This window comes from Micromys minutus (genome assembly GCF_963924665.1).
Source record: "Micromys minutus genome assembly, chromosome: 3".
NCBI lineage: Eukaryota > Metazoa > Chordata > Mammalia > Rodentia > Muridae > Micromys > Micromys minutus.
The window spans coordinates 278028-305432 of NC_137972.1; the positions used below are offsets into that span (position 1 = coordinate 278028).

The 27405-nt window shown below is 38.9% G+C and overlaps 1 protein-coding gene across 7 annotated transcripts; it reads right to left on the bottom strand.

Moving 5' to 3' along the window:
* Nucleotides 1-1837: 1837 nt before the first annotated feature.
* RESF1 (retroelement silencing factor 1) lies at nt 1838-27405 on the bottom strand. 7 transcript variants are annotated; one of them, XM_080914621.1, is made up of 6 exons: nt 27069-27405; nt 26581-26641; nt 24288-24393; nt 7031-11359; nt 5119-5202; nt 1838-2596 (listed from the first exon to the last, which is right to left on the bottom strand). In XM_080914621.1, exons 4-6 carry the CDS (start codon nt 11304-11306, stop codon nt 2439-2441), a joined length of 4518 nt encoding a protein of 1505 aa, XP_080770747.1. In that variant the 5' UTR covers nt 11307-11359; nt 24288-24393; nt 26581-26641; nt 27069-27405; the 3' UTR covers nt 1838-2438. The 7 variants fall into 7 exon arrangements, with proteins under 7 accessions (XP_080770747.1, XP_080770750.1, XP_080770744.1 ...); XM_080914624.1 differs by lacking the exons at nt 24288-24393; nt 26581-26641; nt 27069-27405 and adding exons at nt 15346-15477; nt 17442-17477; nt 19751-19795 and having other exon boundaries at nt 5119-5196; XM_080914618.1 differs by lacking the exons at nt 24288-24393; nt 26581-26641; nt 27069-27405 and adding exons at nt 15346-15477; nt 17442-17477; nt 19751-19795.

The window sequence follows — 27405 nt, forward strand, 5'->3', positions numbered from 1 at the left end:
AAGAACCCAGATGTCCTTCAACAGAGGAATGGATACAGAAAGTGTGGTACATTTACACAATGGAATACTATTCAGCTATTAGAAAGAATAACTTCATGAAATTTGTAGGCAAGTGGATGAACTAGAGACTATCATCCTGAGTGAGTAACCTAGTCCCAAAAGAACACACATGGTATGCACTCACTGATAAGCTGATACTAGCCCCAGAAAGCTCTGAATACCCAAGAAATAAAGCACAGACATTATGAAGTTCAAAAAGAAGGAAGGCCAAAATGGGGATGCCTCAGTCTTTCTTAGAAAAAAAGAACAAAACTCTCATGGGAGGAAATGCAAGGTCAAATAGAGGAACAGGGATTTAAGAAAAATCATTCAGAAGCTCCCTCTCCTGGAGATCCACCACACATGCAGCCACCAAGCACTATAGCTGATGCCAAGAAGTACATACTGGCAGGAACCTCCTCGGGGACTATATCAGAGTCATATAGATACAGCTGAGCATGCTTGCAGCTAACCATTGGACTGAAGACAGGGACCCCAATGAAGGTGCTAAACAAAGCACTGAAGGAGCTGAAAGGGGCTGCAATCTCATGGGAAGAACAACACTATCAACCAACCTAACTTTCCAAAACTTCCATGGACTAAAACTTTTGAGCACACATTGAGAGACCTTTTGATCTAACTGCATATGTAGCTTAAGATAGCAGTGTTTGGCATCAATGTAAGAAGAGGCTTTTGGTCCAGGGAGGACCTATTTTCCCAATGTAGGGAATGCCAAGGCAATGGGGTGGAGAGGATGATTAGGAGGGAGTGCACCTTTGTGAAAGCAAATGGGGGGGGGATGGGAAGGAGTGGGGGGGAGACATAACATCTCAAATGTAAATTCAGAGTATCTAATAAAAAAATGAGAAAAAAAAATTTCTGTCTCAGCCTTCCATTCAGTTTATTTATAGAAAAAAAAGTGCACTAACATTTTCAGATAACCATATATATTCCTTAATACTACATTTAAAAAGCTGGTAAGTAGATGCTTCCTACAAGACTGGTGGCAATATAAAAACTGAATCTACAGGAAACTTTCTGCATAATCCCATTAAAATCTTGACTACTTCCACTTTCAATGTGCTTCTTAACATTCCATTTCCACTTCTATAAGAGGAAAGAGTTTTCTAAAAATAACCAATATTCTCCTAGAAGCAAACATTCTGTCCCCAGTGTAGCACAGGCTGCCTTAGCCTCCTGGAGGGCATGCCATCATTCCTGACTCATCCACATGTGAGGGTTAAAAAAACAAAGAGAAATGGAACTGAAAGGACTGACTTAGCCAGAGCCAGGCTCACTCCATGACAAACTGACTGTTTGGGAGACTAGGCCTAAGTTTCTATCTCCCAAAACAAGTCAATTTTGGGAAAAACCACCCTTCACGGGCAGCCTATGAGGAGCTATCAGAAGCTGCCCCACTATCTAACCTGAGGAGACAGTTAATCAGCAAAAGTCCCAAGTCCCCCAGAGCCTTAACCAATCACAAAGGCACCCATACCCGGGAGGTAGAGCCAATCAATCAACTACTATCCTAAAACCTACCACCCTAACACAGGGTCTTTAAATTGACCCTGCAAAGTCCTCATCTGTCTTCCATCCTGATGTATGGTAGTCCCCTCCATGCTGGTTCTCTGCAGAATAAATGCTCTTTATTGTGGCATACTGTTTGAATCTAGGGCATCATTTTTCAGGAATCACTGACCCTTACAGAACCATGAAGACTTAAACAGTAGTTTTTTCAAAAATAAATGTTTATTTTAAGTATGAAAAGTAATGTTAATACTTCCAAAAACTCCATTCAGTTTAACCAAAGTACAAAACGAGACATCTGAAAAAACCTTTACAATGAGGTACAAAATACTTAGGAATATACTTTGACATTCACAATGGGCACTTTCTGAAAAATAAATCTTGCTGATGTGCTTAGAAACAAGAAGTTCTCAGCAAATGAAGTAGTTACCTTGGATGACAGCATTTCAAAGTATAAGTCACCTTCCTATTTTTGGTTGCTGTTGCTTTGCTGTTAGAGGTCACTGGACTCACTGTGCTGCTGAGAATGACCTTGAATTCTTGATCCTCTTGTTTCCATGTGTCAAATGTTAGGGTCACAGGTGTGTGCCACTGTGATAGCAAGACTTAAAAAAAGTAAACATAGTTCAACAATGCAGATCACACACTTTGTAGTTCCCAGACAAATGCAATCTTTCTTCTGCCTGCTCACCAGCAGCTAATCCAACATTTTAGTCACGCAGTATCAGTGAAACACGTAAGATGAGCTGTAACTGAACTCCTTGGCTGAGAAATCCAAATGCTACCATCCTGAGATATTTTCAGCAAGGGAATCTGAAAAGACTAAGGATGTTCTGGTGGTAAAAACAAAAAACCACTCCTTCCTGTGACTATTTAACTGGACTACTCCCAAGGCTTCTGCTCCTCTTCTCAAGGTACATCTTTTTGTAGGTCCGAAACATGACACTTGAGCCTTTTACTGGGTTTTGTAGCATTTCAAATTCATCTGCACTGAAGCGTCTCTTAGAAAGTCTTGAGTCAGTACTATCTAAAGAAAACAAAAAGGATACTTACTGTTCTGTACAACGAATATACAATCAGAAGTGAAACCAAGTGCACAGTACCCGTGGGAACAGAATAACAGCCAGACGTCTGAAATGGCAGTGCATGCCATAATCTCAGAGCCAGTCTGAGTTTCACAGCCAAGAGCTTGCCTCAAAAAAACCAAAGGAGTTAGTTTAGTGTTAGCTGTCCTTAGTCTCAGCACTTGGGAAGCAGAGGCAGGTAGATCTGAGTTTGTTCCAAGCTAGCTAAGACAACATAGTGAAACCTTGTCTCAAAATAAAATAAAATAAAATAAAAATGACAAGAGATTTGGTTTTGGTTTCTAGCACCTACATCTTAAGAACACACGACTGCCTATTAACTCTAGGGGTTCCAATGTCCTCTTCTGGACTCTAAGGACAGAACACCCACAAGCACATAACCCCTTTCCCCTGAAATATATACACATAATTAAAAATAAAAACAAGCTGGGAAGTGGTGGTACACACCTTTAATCCCAGCACTTGGGAGGCAGATGTAGATGAGTTCAAGGCAAGTTCTAAGACAGCCAGCTCTACAGAGAGAAACCCTGTCTCAAAAACAACCAAACAAAAATGAAGATATAGAAAGGTACATGACAGTAACCCAGCACTTAGAAGGTGGAGATAAGATGATCAGAGTGCAAGGTTAGTTGCAACTACACACAAGTTCACGTCTAGCCTGGGCTATATAAGACACCATCTTTAAGAAAAAAGCAGACAAATGAAGCAATAAAGTGTGGCCATTTCCAAACAGTAAATGGAAAGGCTGTAACTGATATTCTAGCTTCACTTCTCTACCTTCTAGGCATGGAGATGGAACTCTCTCACCTCAGGGGCCTCCTCCCCTTGTTCACTACACCTACACTTTCCATCCCACTTTAGTCATTCATCTCACAGGCTGGCACTGTTATGCCCAGTCGCAGGACCCACAAAGAGACCACCAGGGATCACAAACCTTCCTGATACAACAGGATAGGAAAGGGAACAGGTTTATAAAGGGGGAAAAAAAAAAAAAAAACACAAGCAGGGATTTCCATGCCTTGGTGTTACATGATTGGGTAAGAGGGTAAAAAAATATTGACTTTTAAGTTGATTGGTTCACAGGCATCTGGTCAAACCACGAGGAGGGACCATACATCTAAAGGGAATGACTCATGTTTTCTTAGCTCGCCAGCTCACCTTTATTCCTTCTTTGAGACAGTACTTAGTCTCCAGCTCTTTATAATCCTCTTGTCTCATCCTCTCCAGTACAGGGTTTATAAGCATCAAATAGCATGGCTAGCTATGCTCTTTCATATAAGCATTATCTTGGTATTTCTATGACTCAATCTGTACACTCTTGCTTATACACATTTGAATCTCCATTCTCATCTTTGTTAAATTTGGAGCAAGACAGAGATGACTCAGTGATTAAGAATGCATACCTGTCTTGGAGTGGACACAAGATCTACGCCATGTTGGTGGCTCAAAACAGTTATACATCCAGCTCCAAGGGACCTTACGCCTTAATGGCACTCATATGCACAAACCCATAGACACACTCATTAAAAAATCTTTTAAATTTAAGTATCTTTTAAAAATCGAAATCGATCATTATTCCTAGTAAAATTGTTTCCAATATCAAGACTCTGAAACTCTTTAACAACTCTTCAGCTCTACCTTCTAACTCTCAATGCACAAACCAAGATAGTACACTCATTGCGCTTTTAGTTAAACAGACAATGGGGATTCAGCTAATACAGCTCTTGTTTAGCAGGCATAGAACCCTGGATTCTGCAGCACACAAACCTTTGGCGTGTGGGAGGTAAAGGAAAGAGAATCAGAAGTTCATGGTGAATACAAGGCTAGCCTACCAGATAATTGTGGAGCCCATCCTGCAACAAAGGAATAAAAGCTACCATGATAACTAACTTTCTGTTCTTTAAATATTCATACCATTATCCTCAATAAACTTTGAAGAAGGACACCAGTCCAAGTCCCTATCAGCAATGTAGTAAGCAAGATGACAAATGAGAATGCATTTGCCTACCTTGTTTAGGGAACTGAATGAATGAGCCTGCAAAAAATTATATGGAGGCTGAAAGGCATTATTGAGGCCAATCCAGCCTATCACAGATCTTAGTGAAGAGTTTTATCACCATTACATAATATTCTTATTTACATATCACTTGACACAATGTCATAATTGAGGTCAGCTCAGAATCAGAAAATCGTTATCTCTAGCCCTACCTAGGGAAAAGATTAAAAACTTTCTTACTAAATTCAATGTGATAGTATTATTTTCCTGTTAAAAGGAACTAGATTCTGGCTTCCCACACCATCCTGGAAGAGAAACAAACCTTCAGAAACAAACACCAAGTGACTACAAATAAAACTGTGCACTGTGATAATATTGTAATTACATCCCTGTTACTCATACATAAACTGGCAACTTCAAAACAAAACAAAAACAAAAACAAAAAAAAGGAAACAGATGATGGCTTACCTGCTTCTTGACTTGATTCAGTCATCTTTGTCCTTGAAGGGATACATTTTAACCAGTCTTCTTTTGTACTTTTTATTCCTGAAACTGTTTAAATACTTGTTTACTCCTCCATGTTAGCATAATAAAAACCAAAACCTCACCTCAATGTATAGAATACTGATGATATGCTATACCTATATTCCAGAGTTAATACAACCTTCTTTAAGGACTTGAAAAAAATCATTTCCTCTTGTGAGTATTTTACCAAAAAAAAAAAAAAATATATATATATATATATATATATATATATATATATATATATATATATAGTTTTTAATTGTCACATTAAGAAAACATTTTCTCACCTTGGCTGAATCACCAACGTTTCTCAGGGCATTCACAGGTATGAGAGATGAAGTTACTTTCTCTTCTAAATTCCAAATTTCTACTTACATCCAACTTCTCAGATTCTAAAAACCTAATACAAAATGCCTATTGAAATCACCCTTTTTGGTTTCAGTTTTATTTGCTGACAGGAACTCCTTATGTAATTCTGGACAGCCTGAAGCTATGTAAAACCAAGCTGGTCTCAAATACAGAGATCTTCCTGTCTCTGCCTCCCAAGTGCTGGCATGAGCCATCATGCCTGGCCTTGAAATCAGCTATTTTAAACAAAATTATTTTTGTATTCTATATCTATGACCTTCCACAAAGAAATACCATTTATGCTATAATTTTATTCATCCCAACTGACATAACCAAAAAAGGGGGAAAATCCCAAATTAAAAATTCAACTAAAATCCTGTATTTTTCCAACCTGAGTTTCACTGAACAATGTATTAGGTATAATACCTACAACTTTATACCTTCTTTTAAGACCACAACTATTCATCCATATTCTCCTTTAATTCTGCACTTCACAGAGATGCTACCTGTAACTCATGACTGCTATTTTGGCTTTATAGTTTTTTGTTTCTGAAACTGTCTTTTTTCTTTTGGAGCATGGAAACACAACTCCCCCACTACCACAAATCATGCAGTCAAGCTTCCCACATTTGGGAAAATTGCAGGGGTCAGTACACATCAGGAGTGCAACGGATAAGCCTCGCCCTAAAAAAAACCACCTTCATGATCATGGATGGCATCACCCCTGCCAGGTAATTAAGTATATTGAAACAGTCTTATAGCCAAGGCTGGACCCCCTAGATTCTTCTGCCACTAGCTTTACACATGTACCACTCTGCCCACTCACCATTTAGACTTTTGTGACTAATTTGAGATTAATTTGTTTCAAGCAATCACACAGCTCCTACAGGCCTTCTATTTAATAGGTCAGAGATGCTACCATTTAACTTTGGGGATAGCATCTTCACCGTCAGTGTCAAAGTAATAAATGTAACAAACTGACCCACAATTAACAAGTATAGTACCTCCCAATATTTGAAACAAAGTTTCACATAAGAACCTCTTTGAAATTACATGTACAAAAGGAAACCAGGTTGAGGGTGTCTAATACCAATACTGGTGGTTTGACCACCAATACAACAAAATTTCTTGAAATAAATGCATATTTGATACTTTAAAAACTTTTATAAGAAATGCTTTTCACAGTGTAGTTTCTCAGGGGCTAAATATTTGCACTCAGTATATGTTAAAGTTGAAAATCTTGTCAGCACTAATTTACTATAATTTGAAATAAAAAGCAACAAACAAAACAAATAAATGCTGCCCTATTCACCCACTACTAGGATTACATCTCTACATAAAACCAATAGTTGGGCCTTGTGGCCTACTTTTCTACCACTTAGGAGATGAAGACAAAGGGATCTGAATTAAAACCAATCTTGATAACATGGTGGTTTAACACCAACCTTAATTATTTGGAACTCTCCCCTCCCCACAAAGAAAAAAGAGAAAGAAAACTATACTGGACCTTGCCTAGGTGCTTGCTCTTTCTCAGGCTCAGGATCATCCTGCTTGTCAACGGAGCTTGTATTCTTCAATAGTACATCTGGACATAATTTAAACTCCAGCATACTAGGTTTCTCTACATCCTTTGGCTTGGGTGTATATGCCCCACTCTTTTTCTCTGCACTAAGCTTCTTGGATGCACTATCCAATTTGGTGAGACATATGCTTTCCCGTTCTGTGCATTTAAATGCAACTCGATTCAAGTACTGTTTCCTTTGTTCCTTTACCTGGAGAGTCATTTGTCTGTACTCATTACTCATACTGGTCTTATTATTAGAGGTTTTGTCAAACTGCTTCCCGTTACTATTATTTGACATAGTATGTGATCTAGACACTTCAGAATGGTGGATCTTGAAATCTTTACCATGGCTGGTAGAATTATGTTCTGGTTCTTTGGAGGTCTCTGCATTGATATCCTGCCCCTCAGTTAACTTTCCCAGGCTTCCTGCTACAGATTGCTTGGCAGTCTTTATGTGTTCAGAGTCACACTGAGCATTTTCTACACAGATGTTTTTGGAAATATTTACATGTTTGTCTTTCTGCCGTTGTAAATATTCCTGCACAGTTATAACTCTAGTACTCTTAGAGGAGCTACCTTTTGAGTCTGAAGATTCAGGACTTGGGACAGTCTTCTCTTGAACAATGGCTCTTTCATTTGATTCTGTTAGAGTACTGTATGACTTGAGTATATCTCCAGCATTTTTGTTCTGCTCTTGCTTTTCATATCTCTTCTTTTTTATTTTCACATCTGGGATACTTATGTGGTCTGTCTTTCTTTTTTCAAAGTATTTCAGTCTGGAGCTACCTGCTTTGAATTTTAGTTTTTTCTTTTCTGATGACACTGACTGTACTGAAGAGGCATTTTCCCTGCATGAATCTGTATTACATTCTACAGGTGCTTTTGCTGGATTTGAGTCTTGGGATGTGTTATTTTTCTGTAGGTCTTCCTGAGAAGCCTGTTTAAAAAATGTCATTCTTTTATCAGAATTGGAAGTCACTACATGAAGTATGTCAGGGTTTGCTATTTTACTTCTTTTTAAGGGATTTGATCTGTCACTTTTAGATGAAATATTTTTTAGATTTTGTTCCATTTTCAGTGAACTACCATGCCTTATTTTAAAACTACCTTTTTTATCAATTTTGTAACATTTAGCTGAAAAATGACAGGTTAATTCCTGTTCCTCCCTGCTGTCTTTTGCTTTAGATGTTTTGGTCTTTTCATCATGCATTTCAGAAAAATGTCCTTTCTTAGCTGCTTGGGTCTGAGGAGTATTTGGGTTATTAGAAACAGGATTAATTTCAAAAATAGTGACTCCATTATTACAGGGCTGCTCTCCTTGTTTGCAGCCGTTGGTATCCACACACTGGTCTTTCCCCTTCTCTTCTGTGGAACCACACTGACACTGTGGCACACCCTCATAAACCATTGAGAGCCAACCCAAGGCACAGCAATGGATTTTGTCTTCCTCTGGGCCCAACATTCCAATGTCATGACTTTCTTCTCTGGGGACCTGTGACTCACATGGGCTCTTCACTTCTGCAACTTTTTTATTCTCAGGTTCTGCCAACTTGTCTAAGTCACAGAGCTGTTCCTCTTCAGGAAATAGTTCTTTGATTTGTTCAGAGTTTAATACTGTAATTTTTATTTGGTCTGTACTATCCGCAGACACTTTACTAGTTTTAACACCAGTTTCATTTTCTAAGATTTTATGTGTTTTTTGCTGGCCCACAAACACTTCATGTCTGTTAGCGGTTTCAATGCCATACGGGAACTCTTTTAAAAGTTCTGACAGCTGATCCTGTAGGTATGAGATAGATTCACTTTCATCATTAATCTCGTTTACTGCAGGAAGACTGTAGGATGACTTTTTGCTAACCATATTAGTTTCCAGAGAGTGAGGATCCTGCTGAAAAGCAGCCGGTAAACACTTGTCCTTAGGTGTGTTTTCCTTTCCACCAGTGCATTCCCCACTGCTGCCTTCTATTGTTGCTGTGTTTGCTTCCACATAATCACAAGATGTTGGCTCTTCAGGTTGCAGAGGCTCTGGCTGCTCGGTGACCTTATGAGGAACATCGGTACTCTGTACACACTTATTTTTTTGAAAGCTTAAGTCTTTATTTTCAGTGGTGTTATCTACTTGTTCTTGTTGACTGTTAGTTGATTGGTTAGGTGAAGATTTCTGGGGCTCATTTTGTACAGAGTTGAATATTTCGGCTATCTGGGAATTGTAAGATACATCCCCTTCTGCAAGAGAACAGATGCTTTCGATTTGTAACATGGGTCCACTCTCAATGGCACTGTCCATAGGGTTAGGCAGAGCTTCATTGCTCAGGGGAGAGTGTTTTCCTAAGCTGTTATCAGCTATGTCTGAATTACCCTGTGTTGGCTTCTGCTGGTTGTCTTTATGAATAGGCAGAGAAACCTCTGCTGATAGGTTACTACCTGCTACTGCGCCTATAATATCAAGAGGTAAAGCAACAGTTTCTGCCTGTTGGTTTTGTAAGCTACAAACACTACCTTCCTTAACAACTGGGTACACTGTTTCAGGTAAAACTTCAGGCACTAACTCTTTTCCAGGTAAGGTATTAGTATCTGAAAGAACTAAAGGTGACACCACAGCAATCTGAAGCTCGGTTCCTTTTCCAACAGCTACACCCGAAGACTCACCACTTGGTGTGAGAACTGACAATACTGTTTGTGATGAGTTCATCATTTTCTGAGAATTTCCAACACCAGAACAAAAACTCGTAACATTAACTTCATTCATGGGATTTGAACTGCCAACTACTGTTGTACTGACTCTTGCTGTGTTGCACTGTTTTTCTTCTAAAGGGTTTGGAACATTTTCTTCTGTGGTTTTTGGAGGTTGGTTTTTCCAAAGAGAAAGACATGTTGCTAGCAATTCCATGGAGCAATCATTGCCATTCTTAGCAGACATTTCTTTTGCTGATAATTCAGAATGCTGAATTGGCTCAGTATAAGAAGTATTGGCTGTTTTACTACAACCAGCTGCCATCAAAAGACTTTTATTAATTTTAATCTTTCTTGCGAGTTCTGAAAATTTTCTTTTGATTTCTACTAGTGATTTAATATCCCTTGCCAGCTTTTCTTTTGTGGCATTTGTGTCTATTTCTTGATTTGTACTTGGATTGTAGAAATATTTTCTTTTCTCTTGATTATTTTGAACAAGTGCCTGAACACCATCCCCAGAAGATCTAACGGATTCACCGTAAGACTGCTTGTTATTTATTTTCAACTCACAGAATTTTCCAAGATTGACAATTTCATTAGTGTTTTGCCACTGCTGCTTAAAGCCTCTGTAATCTTTCTTATTTTCAGATGAGTGCAATTCTGAACTCTGAGGAACTTCCATAGGCAAGGGTTTGGAAATAGGCTGAGCATTTTGTACATGTTGGTTTCCATATCTACAGCTGTAAGGAAGGGAGGAAAGTCTTTTGCTGGTTTCTGCAGCATACTGATGTGATGACAAAGATGCAGAATGCTTTGTCTGTAAGGCCTGTGTGTAAGTTGGAAGCTGATTATTTTTAACTTGTAATGGTGTAGTAGCTGGCAGTATGCGGGTGTATTGCTTTAGAGGTGGCCTGTGTTCTGAATAACTAAGTTCATTGGAGGTATACTGTGTCCAGTCAGTCAGCTGATCTGGCATGAAGTGATTAAGTCCCTGATTTCCTTGATACGTTATACGAATTTTTCCAGAATCTAAAGGAACCATTTGTAGATGCATAGAATAGGTATCTGATGTGACAAGCTGACTCTGTGGTGGATGCATATAAGGTGTATTAGTCCCTCCACCAGGATTATGGGATATGGTTGCTTCCGTAAGGGAAGGCATTAAATTTACTGATGAGCCCAACCAGACATTTCGCAAAACGCCTGAAGACACTGTTTGCAAATTGTGGTTTGGTTGTTGGGGTCCTTTAACATTTGTACATACAACTCTTTCCACTGAAGACTGTGAGGCCACAACTGTCCTGCTAGGCATATTAGAAACAGGGATCTGAGTCTGAGGAGTTACATAATTTCTGCCACTCGGAAGTGGCTGTGAATCGGAGTTTGAATTACTGGAATACATGCATGCTTCTTGGTTATGGGCAGGATAGCCGAAAGAACTCTGAGAATTTGTAGAAGTCAATAAAAACTGCTGTAATATAGATGACTGAGTTTTAGAAAATTGTGAGGGTTTGGTAGCATTCTCTGGTCTTGTATTCCAATTCATAGCTGATCTGACTTAGAAGTATTGTAAAGTCTGTGATTTCGAATGTCATAAATCTGCAGGAAACACAAATAAAGATCTTTTATTAAAAATGAGACCATCCCTTAAATATTTATTTATTTATTTATTTGAGACAGTCTTTCTGACAGGAAACACAAATAAAGATCTTTTATTAAAAATGAGACCATCCCTTAAATATTTATTTATTTATTTATTTATTTATTTATTTATTTATTTATTTACTTGAGACAGTCTTTCTGACCTAGAACTTCTGTAGACCAGATTGGCTTCAAACTTATGGAAATCATACCACCTAGACAAAAGTTTTTTTTTAAAGAAGCAAACCATATCTATGGTAACTAAAGAAGGACCTCAAATGAATAAGGTGTACCCTCAATCTGGAAAGAGAATTAGTAATCAATGGTGAAGATTCACCTGTTACATTTAAGTGGCATGCCACGTATCACTCCAATAGAATATGGGGATTCCTGGGACAAGGGGTCCTCAAAAGCTAGGTGGGTAAGGATTCGGTGACAAACAGAAACACAGAGGAGTTTGAATCTGAGTGTATTTTGTAGCTCTCAAGCAAGGATTTTTATACATAATGAAACAGGCATTAAAATTCTTAGATGTGTTTAGTGAAGCAATAATGGATAAGATAGATAACATCGTCATTTAGCACAGTAAATCACAAAATCATCCAAGGCTAATGGCATATTTCCAAGAACAGGTTAAGTAATTTTTATGGTCAGTTATCATTTAACATCTAGCACCAAATTTTTATGACACTTCAGGGTGTAAATTTAAACTATTTTAATTCTTTTTTATTTAAGGCTTTCTTTACCTAAGCCCACTTCCAATGGCATAAGTACAGCCATATGAAATTTTATTGTTGGGAAACTTTTTTTTTCATAATACTATTTTGTAATTTTGTAAATGATTCCTAGGTACTGGTTTTCCCAGAGGTAAGGTCATGACTAGTAACCCCATCTCAAGGGATGGTTTCTTAGCCATTTTTCTAGCTCAAAATCTCTATCTAGGCTATCAAGAATATGTTATAATATGGAAAGGGAAGAAGATAAAACAGATAAATTGCCATGAGAACTGCTGCTCAATATTTTGTTCTAGACAAAAGTTCCACAACCAGTTCACTGAGGCCTCCTTCTTTTGAAGTTTTCGCCTCAGTCTTAGGAACTTGCCACACGGATTCCACTGGGGTTGGTGTGGCAGTGGTACTTTTCTGGTTTTATTACTTTTGAGATGTAGGTGATGGACTACAGTCTCAGGCATGCTAAGCATCCATTCTACCACTAACTATATGTTACCCTTTTCCACTTATTTTGATAATTTTTTTTATTCTATACAATCCATGCTAGCTTACATAAAAAATTCTTACTGAACATCCCCACAGTTTGGGGTATACACAATATTGTCTTTTCATAAAATTTCTAAGCATAAACAAAAGTTAATAAAGCTTACTACCCTACTTCTCAGCTACTCAAGAAGCTAAAGGAATTGTGATAATGTCTGGACAATGTGGAGAGACTCTATCTGAAAAACGGAATCATACCAAACACAATCTACTTTTTGTGTTTCATTATCATACACAGGCAGGCTATTTTACGTCATTAAGCATGTATCTATGTAGATAGCATTCTACTTACAGCTACATTAATCCTCACATACCAAAAAATTTACTTGAGCCAGGACTGGTTGTCCATGTCTATCAGCAAGAAGCTGAAGCAGAAAGACAGCAAGTTTAAAAAAGCCTACCTGGGCAACTCAGTGAAACCCCCATCTCAAAGTAATTCCTTTTTGAAGTATAGATCCTGAGGTGTGGCTACATGACTTCAGAAAGCTGCAGGAATGAGATAATGTCTAAGTAGAAATGTATTCTAACACAAACAAGACCACAAGACCAGAGAGGTGTAAAGGAGGAATTTAAAGAATGGGACAAAGAAGATTTGCATTCAATTCTATTTTTAGTAGATAGCTAAACTGCTGTAGGAACAGCTGTGGAAAAACAAAAACTTAATCATTCTGAAGTGAAGCCAGAGTCATTATCCAGTGTCTGTCTACCACTGTCCTCCTTTCCAGGACCCTGTGTTGCCCAGGCTAGCCATAACAACAAAGAAGAAAAATATATTTGATCTTTGTGCCTAGTACAAAACTACATCACCTGCAATGCTCTGGGTGACAAAAGCATCTTCCTGTCTTCTGTCAAGAGTTTCTTTTGCTGACATTTGAATTTACACTGAGATAAGAGAAGAACCCAGGAGGCACTCAGCACCAACAGGACAGAACGTTCAACCTCACCCATAGCTTTAGAGAGCAGGAAGAACCAGAGTTTAACTCTGCAAACACCACTACTGAGTGAGATGTCATACAAGGTAGTATTAAGAGGGTAGTGTGCTCTGACTAGAAATGAGAACCCCACCTACCCCTTAAAAGAGGGGAGAGGGGAAAAGCTTGCCACATCCACCTCATCCTTCAGTTTTATTGAGTATAGCAAAGAAAAGATTGTCACAAGAACCCCTTAATTTTACAATAGTCATCAGAAGTGCAAGATTCCCAGGAATGGCATTTGGGACTGTCTTGTAGAACTGAGCCACTTAAATGGTAAACTCTGATGACACAGAATTGGATGAAAGGGCAGGATACCCAAAAGGTATACACAAAAAAAAAACAAAACAAAACAAAACAAAACAAAACAAAACAAACTAGAGAATAACCTGGCAGGGAGAAAATTCCCTGTTGTCACATGTGTTACATGGAGTATGAGACTACAGCATTAAAACAATATGGGTTATGGGAAGATATACCCTAGAGTTGCTGGAAAAACCAAAGGACCTTGCAAGGAACATACCCTAAAGACAAACTTTGAGAGAAAATACACAAAAATTCTGGACTTACAGACTGCAGAGACTGTTGGATGAGCATCTGTTACATTTTGCTATGTCTCATGTGTGTGTGTGTGTGTGTATTAGTACAAAATGTTATCAGTACTTTACCACTGTCCCAGTTCTAGACAAAGCTCCCCAAATACCAACAGATTTGAGACTGGGCCTCACTATTTTGCCTTATCTATTAATTTGAGGTGATCCTGCTGCCTCTCTACTTCTCAAGTGCTATATAATTACAAAGCATGTTCAACCATGACCAACTAAAAACAGCTATACATCCTAGTAAGCCCATGATGGAGACTGGAAACTATTGGATCTGGGAATTCTTTGGCCAGCCAGCCTATGTGAAACGCCCATTCCTGTTTCTTACCTGGGTGCTTGAGATTTAATTCAGGCCACGTGGTTAAATGGTAAACACTCTTATACCCTATATATTTTAGTTATTTCACAGGAGTATGTAGATTTGGTGATGTTAACTGGGGGTGGGGGAGAATTTGGAGGTTTTAAAAATGAGCGTATTGTTAATAGAGGTGGCTTTTGAAGCCACACCCTTCCCAGTTAGCTCTCATTGCCTCATGTTGCCTCATGTTGATGGCCCAAGATCGAAGCTCTCAGCTACTGCTCAAACTCTCTTAGTCATGGCATCTAGACAGCAATAGAAAAGTACTAAGAGCCTAAGGGTTTTTTTTGGTTTTGTTGACTCAAAACATAGAATTTTCTTAATATTTATCAACTGAAACATATTTTACATGTTCAGGGGCATAGTATAATTTAATACATATTCTCAATGCACAATGGTTAAAGGTTAAATGAGGCAGTAAGCCCTTCTACCTGTTTAAATTTTAATCATGTGAGACTTTGTGTTATTTTTAACACAAATAAAAAAAATTTCTAAAAGCTTGCATTTATCAAATACTGTTCTACTTAAAGTGACCCTACTATGATATGCCCAAATCAGAATAAGCTGAGCATAATGGAGCTGCTTGAATTTGTAGCACATAGAATGAAGGCTAAAGCAAGTGTATCATAAATTCCAGGCCAATGTGAGCTACAAAGTAACACCCCATCTCAAAAAAAAAAAAAAAAAAAAAGAAAAAGAAAAAGAAAATAGAAAAACAAGAGCTAGAGGTTAGCTGTACCTGTCAACTTGTCTCAATGAAGAATTGCCTAGATTAGGATGCCCAGTGGACATGTCAGTGGAAGACTGTTTTCATTATGTTAACTGTTACAGTGACCAGTCTGTTTGCAGCACCATTCCATGGGTTTGGGCCCTGGACAATATAAAAGTAATTAGCATGCATGCATACATTCTGTCTACTTCATAGGAAATTCCTCAGAAGTTCTTGCCTTAATATCTTGCAATAACAGACTATAACCTGGAATCACTAACCAAATCATGATTTCTCCCCCCTTTTTGCCAGAGTATCACAGCAACATGGAAGAAATTATGGCAACTGTCAAAGTGGTTGCCATAGGAAATGCAAAGGCTGGTTCCTATGTAAAGCCCAGCATAGTGGCATGAACAGATAATCCCACTTCCCTTATGAGATGTATTTGTGAGGTTTGACGCCAGCCTTGGAAGCATAGTATCCTGTCTCCAAAACAAACAAACAAAAAAAAAAAAACAAAAAACAAAAAACAAAAAAACATAATGGAGTTCATTTTTCATATTCTATTGTATTTCCATTCAGAAACTAGGCCATGGAGCATGTGCTGTCTATCCTGGGTGAAAGGTACTCTGCTTCTGCAGCTGATCTACCTAAGTCCCTTTAAGGCTGGCTGTTGTGGCCCGACTTAGCACCTCAAAGTGACACAGCAGAAGACTAGGGAAAGCAGCCTGTGGGAACTGTGAGGTTCTAAATTGGGGTATCAGAAGAAAGGGGGAGGAGGACTTATTTCTGCCCTTTGTTCTCAGTACTTGTACGACTCTCATGGCATGTGTTCACATGGTAAAGAAGCTCACGAATCTGAATATAAATTCAGTCATAAATTGAATAAGAGGTTATAACCGAGAATGCCTACCTACACGCACTTATACTAGGAGCAATTATCTGGCTTAACTTTCACCATTTGTTACTGGCTTGGAGGGTCATGGGAAGAAACTGTACCTAAGCCATCTTTGAAGTTTTAGACAAACTCAGTCAATATCTTATCTCCTGTTTTTGCACCTGGGGTCACCTTTATGACCTTCAGCTAATGGTTTCTGTGACCCCTTGGAATATGCCCTAAGTACTAGAAGTCTGCTGTTATCTCAGAAGCAATTAAGCAGTCCTGTTAGAAAAGGAACTCGAATGTTAGGGGGTTAGGGTGTACCTTTTGGAAACAATGGTAACCCTTGCAAGCTAGATGTTTCTGTGGAATAAATGTTCTTTGCCTCTGCATACTATCTGAGTCTCCAGTCTTCCTTCAGTGATTTTCAGACCCTTAAAATAACCAGGTATGATACTGTGCTCTTGGAGTTGGAAGGCTAAGGAAAGAAAACCACTTAAATCCCAGTACTCAGGCAGCTTACTGCAAAGTAACAAAACTTACTACCTAGAAGCAAAGTGTACCATTTAGTTTTGGAGATTTGTTCTTACATAGTATTACTACTCTTCCTATTTCCTACCAGAAACCTGAGAAGACGCTTATTTTTTAAAAGTATAGGAAGTTAATAAAGCTGACTTGAAGGAGGGTGGAGAGGATGGAGATGACTAGGTAAAGAGTCTTCACTCAAAAGTTGTATGAAGATCTAAAATTCTGTGATGGTTAGTTTTAGCAATAAACTTGATATAATCTAGAATTCACAGCCTAAAAAAAGCCAAATGAGGCTTTTTTAATTACCTAGATTAAACTCACCTATGGGCATCTTGATTATGTTAATTGAGGTGGTTCTGAGTCCCAGACTTCCTAAGAAAGCAAACTGAACACTAGCTTACAGGCTCTCTTTCTTATTCTTAACTGTGGATGGAACCAGGTGCTTCAAATTCCTGCTTCAACTTCCCAACAAGGATAGAGTGTAACCTAGAATTGTATGCCTTATAAGCGCTCTCTCCCTTAAAATACCTTTTGTTATGGTGGAGACATGACACCCAACCCTAACCTGATGGCACTGTGCTTCTGCCTGCCCAGAAATGAACTCTAATGACTGGGACAGTCATTAGAGTGCCCAGACCTCAGTAATAATTTATCTCTGTGATAAAGCATAAAGGAACTTAATATGGAGCCAGACAGCCATCCCTTAAGGGTCACTCACCTTTTTTCTCTGGAATGCCTGGGAGGTCCTAGTGGCCTGCAGGGGAGATAGGGTAATGGGCTCTGAGATATTAACCGCTGCCTACGTTTCTATAAAACCTGCTTAATTGCTGTGGGAAAGGGATGAAATGGGCTTTTTATTACTCTATAGTGGGAAAGTAAGAAATAACTGAGGGCAGTAAAACAATTTTCCTGCCCAGCTGCAAATTCATGGGCTGTTGCTACACCCACCTTTCTGATGTCCACCCTTAACCCACCTTCTGCATGGCATGCTGCTCAGCAATAAGGCTGTTGTCCTTCTGCTAGCAGTAAGAATAAATTCATTTCATCTAAATCTGAATTGAGTCTAAGTATTTGGTGTTTTAGGGTTACACAGCAACAGGAAGGAAACTGGGACAGGAGCTATTAACAGTCATATGAAACACATAAAGGGTCCATCTTAGAGAGCCCAAACTATACATCAAGGTCCAGAAATACCTACTTCTAGAAGTGTTTAGGTAGCGTCTACTACGTAGAAATAGACAAAGTATGCCATTTAGTTTTTCAGGGGATTTAATTTCATAGGTTATTACTACTGTCATTATCTCCTATAAGAACCCTGAGAATATGCCTATCAAAAATGTATATAAAGCTATAAATATCAAGCTGAGTTGAAGGAGGGTGAAAGAATGCCCAATCAAAGTCTGCTGAGTAAATATTATCGAAAATCTCTGAACTCAAAAAAACTTGTTTTTCTTAAATAATAGTAATAATAATAAATGTAACCAGCATTTTATGTGACAGGAAACTTCACAAAGACTCAGTGAAGAATGAAGATTAATGGAAAGTATTCATCTTCATGTTTAGATTTAAAGAATTAACAGTTATATAGACATGTGATTAGAGAGATTGCTGGAGAGACAGTTCAAGCAGTTAAGAACTAGGTGGTCTTCCAGAGGACCCAAGTTTAATTCCCAGCAACCATATGGTAGCTCACAATCATCTGTTATAACAGTCCCAAGAGATCCAATGTACTTTTCTGGCCTTAAATGGTAAAAACATACATGTGGACAAATCATCCATCTACATAGAGTAAATTAATTTAATTTAAAAAATGATGAGATAAAAAGGTAAAATCTAATGGACATATGCAAAATTCAGCCACGTTTGTCTGTCTGGCTAACTTTTTTTTTTTCTTTTTTTTTTTTTTGGCCTCCTTGTGGTACTCTTTCCTCTAGGTTTGGGGCAAGAACCTCTGTGAGTGAGGCTGGCAATCTACTGTCCTAACAGACAGATCAGAGAACTCTTATAACCAGTTCTTACAAAGAAGCAGAGGGTAGAGAGCAGAATAGCCTTTCCACATTCTGTGGCTGGCTTCATGAAGAGGGGTTTAAAGACAGGAGGATGAGAAGAGCAGAGAGAGACTTACATCACAGGTCCTTTTCTTCAAAGGACTCCACTGACAAAGGAGCCATACATTTAGAAGCTTTAGGTCCTGAGTCCCCAGTAAAGCTGACAGTAAAGAACTAGTTAACACACCATAGTATTATCTCACATTGTGAGTATACCTCACATTGTGAGGGATTTTCTTTCCTTGTCTGGGTCTACATGTTCCTGCTGTCTGCCTTAGGACAAATCCTGAATTCCTGCCACATATGCTGCCTTAACTCCTACCCCAGGATATTAAGCTCTTCCTGTACATTTTTTTTTTCACTTGCCAGCCTGTTTGTTAACAAGCTTTCACATTACAAAATAAAGTTTGTACAAACAGTACACTGATGTGATTAAAGTGAAAGCCAGCATTTCTAATCCGCAATAAAAGCACCAAAACAAAAAAACAAAAAAAAAACAAAAAAACAAAAAAACTTGGGCTGGAGAGATGGCTCAGTGGTTAAGAGCACTGACTGCTCTTCCAGAGATCCTGAGTTGAATTCCCAGCAACCACATGGTGGCTCACAACCATCTGTAATAAAATCTGATGCCCTCTTCTGGTGTGTCTGAAGACTACAGTGTACTCATATACATTAAATAAATATTTTTTAAAAATTCTTAGACCTTTCATTAAAAATCTGCAAAATTACAAATGCCAACAATTCAAGGTAATGCTACTTTTCAAGAATTCCAAAAGTATGATTTAGTATCCCCAGCCTTCTATATCCTGAACCACAGGGGGAAAAGGTCACTCTAAATAGGCTTCCTAGTCTGATAGGTTTTATATAATCAATTTTCCTGAACTTTACATCATAATACAACTCTAGTCTATAATAAATAAGTTAACCTTTCAGAAATGCACATGTGCCAACAACTACAGGTTGTCAAAGCAGTGAACACCTGTAATCCCAGCAGCAGAGGCCGAAGAAAGAGGGTCACAGCTTTGAGGCCAGCTTTTCTTATGCAGCAAGATCCTGTCAAGAAAAATAGATGAACAAAGAACAAGAAATAATTGTTCTGAACCCTTTAACTACATTACCTTCTTAACATATTAACAAAGGCATGCCATTCCCTCCTGCACAAGCAGTGGCACTTAATTTATCTGCATTAACTTGGTCATAATCAAACAACAAAATACAATATAGAAACTTCAAATTTAATCAAAGACTAAAAACAAGGCAAATTGTGTTGGTACTGATTCTGTCATGTTTCTAATCCCTAAACACTACTGCACAGCAAGTCTACATAGCACTTACTTTGTATTTAGCATTTTAAATAACCTACAGATAATATAATATACACAGGAGAATAAGCCGAACTTACAAAATACAAATGTAAGCATCCTCGGGTTCTGGTACCTCAAGGAGTTTTAGACCCAGAGCTGAGAATGGGGCTCAACTGCAGAACACAGAAGGCATGGTTCCCTAATAGTACAGAAAAGGAGGTAAGGATTATATTAATCAGTCAAAACACGGGCTACCGAAAAGCTTGGAAGTGGCCATTCTTACACTTGGATAAAGGAAAAAGTTGTATGGTCCTGTCAACAGGAACAAGGGAGGCAGAAGAATAATATGTGGCTGTGTAAGTCTGATTCTTGTGGTTCTAAGTGAGTTCAGTACCTCCACAGATCCCTCAAGTATGCAAGAAGTGACCTAAACTGGGTTGATCATTAATAAGAGTAAATCATTATGGCAACTGTTATTTTACCTTTTTTCTTTTAAACCAATCCAACTACAATACAAATTCTATTGAGAAGCATGGACCACTCACCCAGATGTCTGGTCCATAGTGACAGAGCTCAATGGAGTTAAGATTTCAGTTCCTGGGAACATGGCTTTTCCCAATGAAGACGACTGAAGCTATCAGTCACAAGGATGTTGACTGCTCAGTCTGTGATGCATTTGAGAGATCCTGTATCTCTTTGTGCACCACTGCTTAATCAGATTCCAGTTACAATGATAACTTCATCCCATTGTATGACAGCTTTCTGCTGACTCAGTCCCATTTCCCCCTGTAAATACTAAGATGCTAGCTATTCTTAATAAACTTGCTTAGCATAAACTTCCAAACCTTAGCTTTCCTGCCCTTTTTACTTTATCCCCTCATCCTCCCTCTCTCAGAAACCTGCCACTGAAGAATGGCATGACAGTCACATAGAATTTAAAATACAGACTTATCAGGATGTATATCAGTTAGTCTTTAGTGGCATAATGGACAGTAAATTTCAGTCATGATGCCTAGCACAAAGTGGTTTAGAACTCATTACACAGAAGAGGCTGTCTCAGTGTAAGAGTCCTGGTATTACCGGCTCATGCAAACATGGTCAGCTGAAACAAAAACAAAAACAAAAACCTCAGTGTGTGTGTGTGTGTGTGTGTGCATTGATACCATGCTGCTCAAGAAAACTCCCTGGGTCAAAAGAATAAAAATGTTTCATTAGTAATATCACTGTATGATTGTCCTCAAACTCAGGTCTACCTAACTCTCCTCCCAAGTGCTGAGATTAGAGGCATACACAATCACATAGGAGAACAACATTTTTCATTCAACCCATAACAATTAGCCAAAAAAAATCCACAAATGTTTGTGCTCAAATGAATTTAGTTCTCACATTAAACCTTGAAAGGTTTAAAACCAGCTCTAAACAGAATGTTGTTACAAGACAAGAAAAAACCACCCAATTGAATTCTTTGAAGCCAATGCTATCCTTTACAAAAGGAAGACAATCTCTCAAAATACAGACATAAACCCACCTCAAGAAATAGAATTATTAGTGCAAGGAAATTCAGTGCATATTAAAATTCTATGCCTGAAATGTATTCCAGTAATTCAAGGATAGCTCAACATCCCAAACTAATGAAGAATCAATAATATTCAAGAAGAATTAAAATCGGATGATATAAAGCAAGAGTATTTAAAATTTCCAACTTGGGCATAAGAGAAAGGCACCAGGGAAGAAGGGTGATAGAGAAAGGGTCTGCCATCAACTGAAGTAGTGATCTTAAGGATAATATACCATCAACACTCATTCTCAGGAAGGGGTTTTAAGAAGTCCTCCTCCAGGGCCCTGTGCCTCTCAACCTGAAAGTGCCTATGAGTTCACCAGTGATGATGTAGTTGTTAGACTCTTGGTCTCAGGGCCTAGGTTTCTTTCAGTCTTCATGTTCCCTCACAGGAGTTGAGAGCAAGCCTTGTGTACATCTAGGTTGGTTGATTCAAAGTATTTAAGAATTGTTAATAATGTACTGGCAAACATTAATGTGAAGTAATTGAATTCACTATTAAATATTATCAAATATTAGCATAATAAAACCATTGTTGAACATCATTAAATTCAGCCACAGACTTGAAAGGTGCAATGTCTTTACTAGCGAATTCTAATAAAACATTACAGATTGTTGTACAAAAAAAAAAAAAATTCCTCCTCCTTAGCACTTAGTATTTGCCAGAAAGGAGATGGAACTCATTGGGTGTACACACTGATATCCCCTGATTGAAAATATTCATTAGTAATATCACTGTATGATTGTCCTGTGTAAAGAGGACAAGGATTCAAAAACACTGGTACTTAAACCCCTTGTTACTGCAATCAAAAATCTATGTGAGAACTGCTGAAGGTTACAAAACTGCAAAAAATGAAATACCCACAACCCTTGCCATATTTAATGCTCTAAGAGTGACCTTTTCCCAGTCTTGCCAATTCTACTCAGTACTTACTAGGTGTTCAGGACATTGCAATTACAAATAATTAAGACATCCAGAAAAGTTGTGTATTTGTAGAAAACAGCATCCTCTATATAAACTGAGTTAAAAACTAAGTCTGAAGGCAAGCAAGAGAGCACATGTCTGTAATTCTACCATCAGGGATGTAGAGGCAGTAAGATCATTCTCTACTATATAGTAAGTTTAAGGCCTGCCTTGGTGACGTGACATCATGTTTCAAAAGTAGATAAGTAAGCCAGGTATGGTTTACTTGTATTTCTGTATTCACACCACTATAAAGAAAAAAAAATCACTAAGTTATCTTGAGGATAGTGGGCTTACAGCAAGACACTCGGTGAAGAGAAAAAGAAAATTAAAAGAAAAAGCAAATATGTTTCTACATAATTAAGTCAGAAACTAAGAAAGTTATTCCATGTATAGTAACATCAAAGACAACTTTAAGGAACCAAGAATGGTGGGTGGCATACCAGCACTCAGGAAGCAGGTTAGAGGCCAGCCTGGTCTACACAGTGAGCGCTAGTGAAGAGAAGTCGAAGTGGAAAATGTCCTACCCCTGACACCTCCAACCTCCAAATTCCCTAAATTCCAATTCTTCACACCACCCATGCCTGAAAAATGGAGATAAAGAGAACTATGGCCTAGCGGCCCACCCCAAGAAACATCCTTGAGTAAATAATTCTCAGAAAAACCAGTTTGTACTGACTGATAGTCACCTGACCCTCTGATCCCAGATAGTTAGAATGCCTATCACATGCTTGCTAGCCAATAGATTCAAAGGCCAATACACTTAGCCAATAAACTTAAACTGTAACCTTGCTGATGTAACCTGTACCCCTAAATAGTATAAAAATTGCTTGTAACAGCCTTTCAGGGTCATCTCTCCTCAGGGTGTAGGACAGCCCCGGTGCTGGATCAATGAGCCTCCTGCTTTTGCATGCTCGTGTCTCTGAGAGGGGATCTCCGGGATACAAAGACTCTCCGAGTTTTTCATTAGGACAGGCAGAGAGACTATCTCAACAAACCAAAAGAAAGAAAATAAAAACCAAAATCTTGCAGAAGACCCAAGTTCCCAGCACACATATTAAGCAACTGTTACAACTCCAAGCAGGACATGGAGACCACCACTAACATGTGCAAGAATATTTTTACTTTTGAGAAATCAAGAAGCCTGCATGCAAGGGTCAGTCGCTTACAAAAATAGTGACACCCAGACAAAGTTGTGCAGGCCTTTTCATAGGGAACTAGGGGAATTTTAGGGTTAGGATTAAGAAATTTAACTTTATTGGTGGGTGCTGAGGATATTACATGGGCCGATTTTTGAGTAGCTTGTGTTCAGGTGGTCAGTGGACTGCAATTCTGTGTCATAAACATTTAACCATAGGATAAAATATTCAAACCATTTAAAGCTGCCCAGCACAGATGACCCACCCTAAAATATCTCCCCATTCTTGTGGTTTTCTCCAGGTTCTTTGGAAATTTTATGGCCTTGTTTCTGGAAACTATAGTCTGTTCCTGGAGCTGGTGACTATGACCTAGTTCCTAGGACAGATGACTTAGGGGTCTGAGGGGGTATGTTATGGTCAGTTATTGGGATTGATGACTTTCATTTTGAAGTCAAGCCTAAAATGGAGTGTATGTTGTTATGGTGGCTATTCCTGACCATCAACTTGACTATTATCTGGAATGAACTACAATCTTGAATAGGAGGGCATACCTGTGATCTGGACCTCAAGGCTGGAAGTCTCAGATCCTGGAGTGGTGGTTCACATCTTTAATCGGGGCCACACCATCTGCGGGTGCTGGAGGCCTACATAAGAACACTGGAAGAAGGAAGAGGCACTTCTGTTGGAACCTACTTCTACCAGCTGGAACAACTAACCTCATGGGACTGAGCAACTACTAGATTCTTGGACTTTCCATCCACAGATGCCCATTGTTGGGTTAGTTGGACCGCAGGTTCTAAGTTATTGCAATAAATTCCTTTAATATATAGAGACAATCCATTAAGTTCTGTGACCCTAGAGAACCCTGACTAATACAATCATTCTCCACCTTTAATTCCAGCCCCAGAGATGATAGCTTTCTCCGAACTCCAAGGGCACCTGCCCTCACATGCACATACCCTTGCTTACACACTTTTTAAAGCCTTATTAGATTACTAAAAACTGAAACAACCAATCACACTGACCTAAGTGTATAAACAGTCTGCCTGCACCAATATCCATTAATTCTAAATAACTCGAAAGGCAAATCAAAATTGTTCTAATCAAGTGATTTTTAAGTCATTGTTCCTCTTTTTTAAAAAATTATTTTCTATAAAGCAGCCTGTTTCATTTCTAACGGGATCAGAGTCTCTCAATTTATACATTTTTTGCTTGTATGAAAATAAAAATCTCAGCCTCCTCTAAGACTAAGAACCCAAGGCAGAAAATAGTACAGCTCAAAGATAACTTTTACTTCTCCAGAATAGCTGGCAATCTCACTGGGCCAGCTCTAACTACACCCTGAATTTACTAGTTAATTTAGCATACCAAGAATTTTAAATACTGAATACCTGCCACCAAAAACAAAAACCAAAAAAAAAAAAAAAAAAGCCAGAATTCAGGGTCTTAAGGTTGTTTTCCTTTGCACTTAGTTTGCATTTCTATAGCCAAGGTGCATACAAACTCTACCTTTACCCCAACCTGAATGCTTCCTACTTTTGTTTGGCAAGGATGTTTCTAAAGAACTGGGAAGAAATGGCCGCTATACAAAAAATTCTTGAAGTTCACCTTAATTATAATAAACTTTAGCATGAGTACAATTCCCTAAAGGGCTAAATTCCTAAAGTCAAAGAAAGCACTGATGTCACAAAAGATATTAGAACTAATCAAATGGGGGGGGGGGTGACGGACCTAGGGCCAGATTAATATAGCCAACACATCCTGGTTTTGACCTCAGAGGATGGTTTGGCAGTGCAAATCTAATCCCAGCATTCAGGAGGAAGAGCAGTAGAATTAGGAGTTGAAAGTCATCCTTGCTAAAACAAGTTCAAGGCCAGCCTAGCTTTAAAATGCTTAAGGCCAAAAAAGAAAAAATGTACTTCCTTTAACCTAAACTCTATCAAGCAAGTACTACATTCCAGGAACTATTTAAGTAATGTTTGTTCTAAGTGATGGGTTGACTGCTGGGTGGCCAGCCTCCGCTTCCCCCATGTAACTTACCACAGTTCCATAATGTAGGTACTACTGTTATTCCATTTTACAGTTAAGGAAGCTGAGCTGGAAAGTCAAATTCTTCTGAGATTTTACAGTGAGTGGTAGAGCAAAATTAGAGGTTTCAAGGAAGACCTGAACCCAAGTAACATAACTATAGGAACCATAACCCCCATTAGCAGAAGAGGCTTTCTAACAAGCTTTATGGTCATGGACTAGAACCACAGAGATTATTGAGTGCAAGTGCTTAAAGACATGACTCAATAGTCAAGAGCATTTGTGGCCCTAAAAGAGGACCTAAGATGAGGGTCCCAACACCAACATGTGGCTGTAATTGCCTGTAACTCCAGACCTTCTTCTGGGCTCCACACACCAAGCACACAAACATGTGGGCAAAACACTTATGCCCATAAAATAAAGCAACTTAAAAGTAAATCTCTCCCCTATCTCATAAGGCCAAAAACAAACAAACAAACAAACAAACTGTTAAGTACCATATCAACATTTTTTTTCCTTAAGCTTTGCCATCAAATCCACTGTGTCCCACTGGTTTTGTGAAGGTTTTATTTGGTGACAGTTTGAGTCTTTCACTATGCAGTCCTTGCTAAACTGGAATTTAGACAAGCCTAGCCTGAGATCTGCCTGCCTTAGCCTCCCAAAAGTGGAAATTAAAGGCAAGCACATGCCAGGCCAAGTTCTGTAGGTTTAACCAGTGTTGATTCAATGATATTCTTTATTCCAAAATAAGTTACTCCATGGTGTAAACACTCATCTGGTAGAAGGAAGATAGGCTTTTATAAAAGGCAAACTTACCTGTAAATACAATTTTTACCGTTTAGTCTGTTCCACAAGGAGTGTATTCACACCTCTAATCCTAAGAAAAGCAAGAAACATTTTTTGGGGTGGGCAAGAAACATTAAGAGTTAAAGTCTAGTCATTTCCCTTAAAGTGGTCCTGAGAGCATACTAAGTTTACTGAATTGGTTGGTATCAGGTGTGCTAAGCACAAAACTACTGAACTAGGCTACTCTCAAAATATTTCCTGCCCTTAGAATTCAAGCAGGCCTCTCCAAACCCACTATTGTCCTATAACCCAAAGCAAAAGCACTTCTTTAGTAATTTTAGTGGATCGACAAAGGAGAACCTGATTATGGCTGAGTGGAGCAGTAACTAGGACCTTAGCATATCTGCATGGTAACAAGTTTCCCCTTAAACGTAACACATTTATTTAGCAGACAATTTAAATCCCCATGAAGTTCTGTAGCTGGCCTACTGAAATGCACGCCAGCTCACCCACTTTACCTGTTTTTTTCATTTTTCTAGGAAGGCACTCTTAATGCAATCAGCTTCCGAGATGCTGCGGGCCCCAGCACTCACTCAGGCCTGGGCTCTGGAGGGCGGAGCGCAAGGCAATTCCGCTCGGTCGCAAGGGGCTTGGGCGCGGAAGACCGATAGAGAAAGAAACCGAAAAGCAAAACAAAGCTCTGCTTCTCCTTCCGAAACCGGAAGGAACTTGAAGCTGCAACAAGCCCGCCTGCTACCTCGAGCCAACAACCTCAGACCGCGCCCGCCCGGCGCACAGCGATCCGGCGGTGCAGCGAGGTCACGGGCTGCGCCCCTCCGCCGGGGCAGAAGTGGC

What these genes read in the sequence shown, in the direction of transcription:
- RESF1 (XM_080914622.1), bottom strand. Translation starts at nt 11,306, where the DNA reads ATGAATTGGAATACAAGACCAGAGAATGCTACCAAACCCTCACAATTT. An exon ending in AGAGCAAGCACCTAGGCAAG is followed by an intron (nt 5,203 to 7,030) that starts GTCCAGTATAGT and finishes GTATTTAAACAG; the next exon opens with TTTCAGGAATAAAAAGTACA. An exon ending in TGAATCAAGTCAAGAAGCAG is followed by an intron (nt 2,597 to 5,118) that starts GTAAGCCATCAT and finishes TGTTTTCTTTAG; the next exon opens with ATAGTACTGACTCAAGACTT.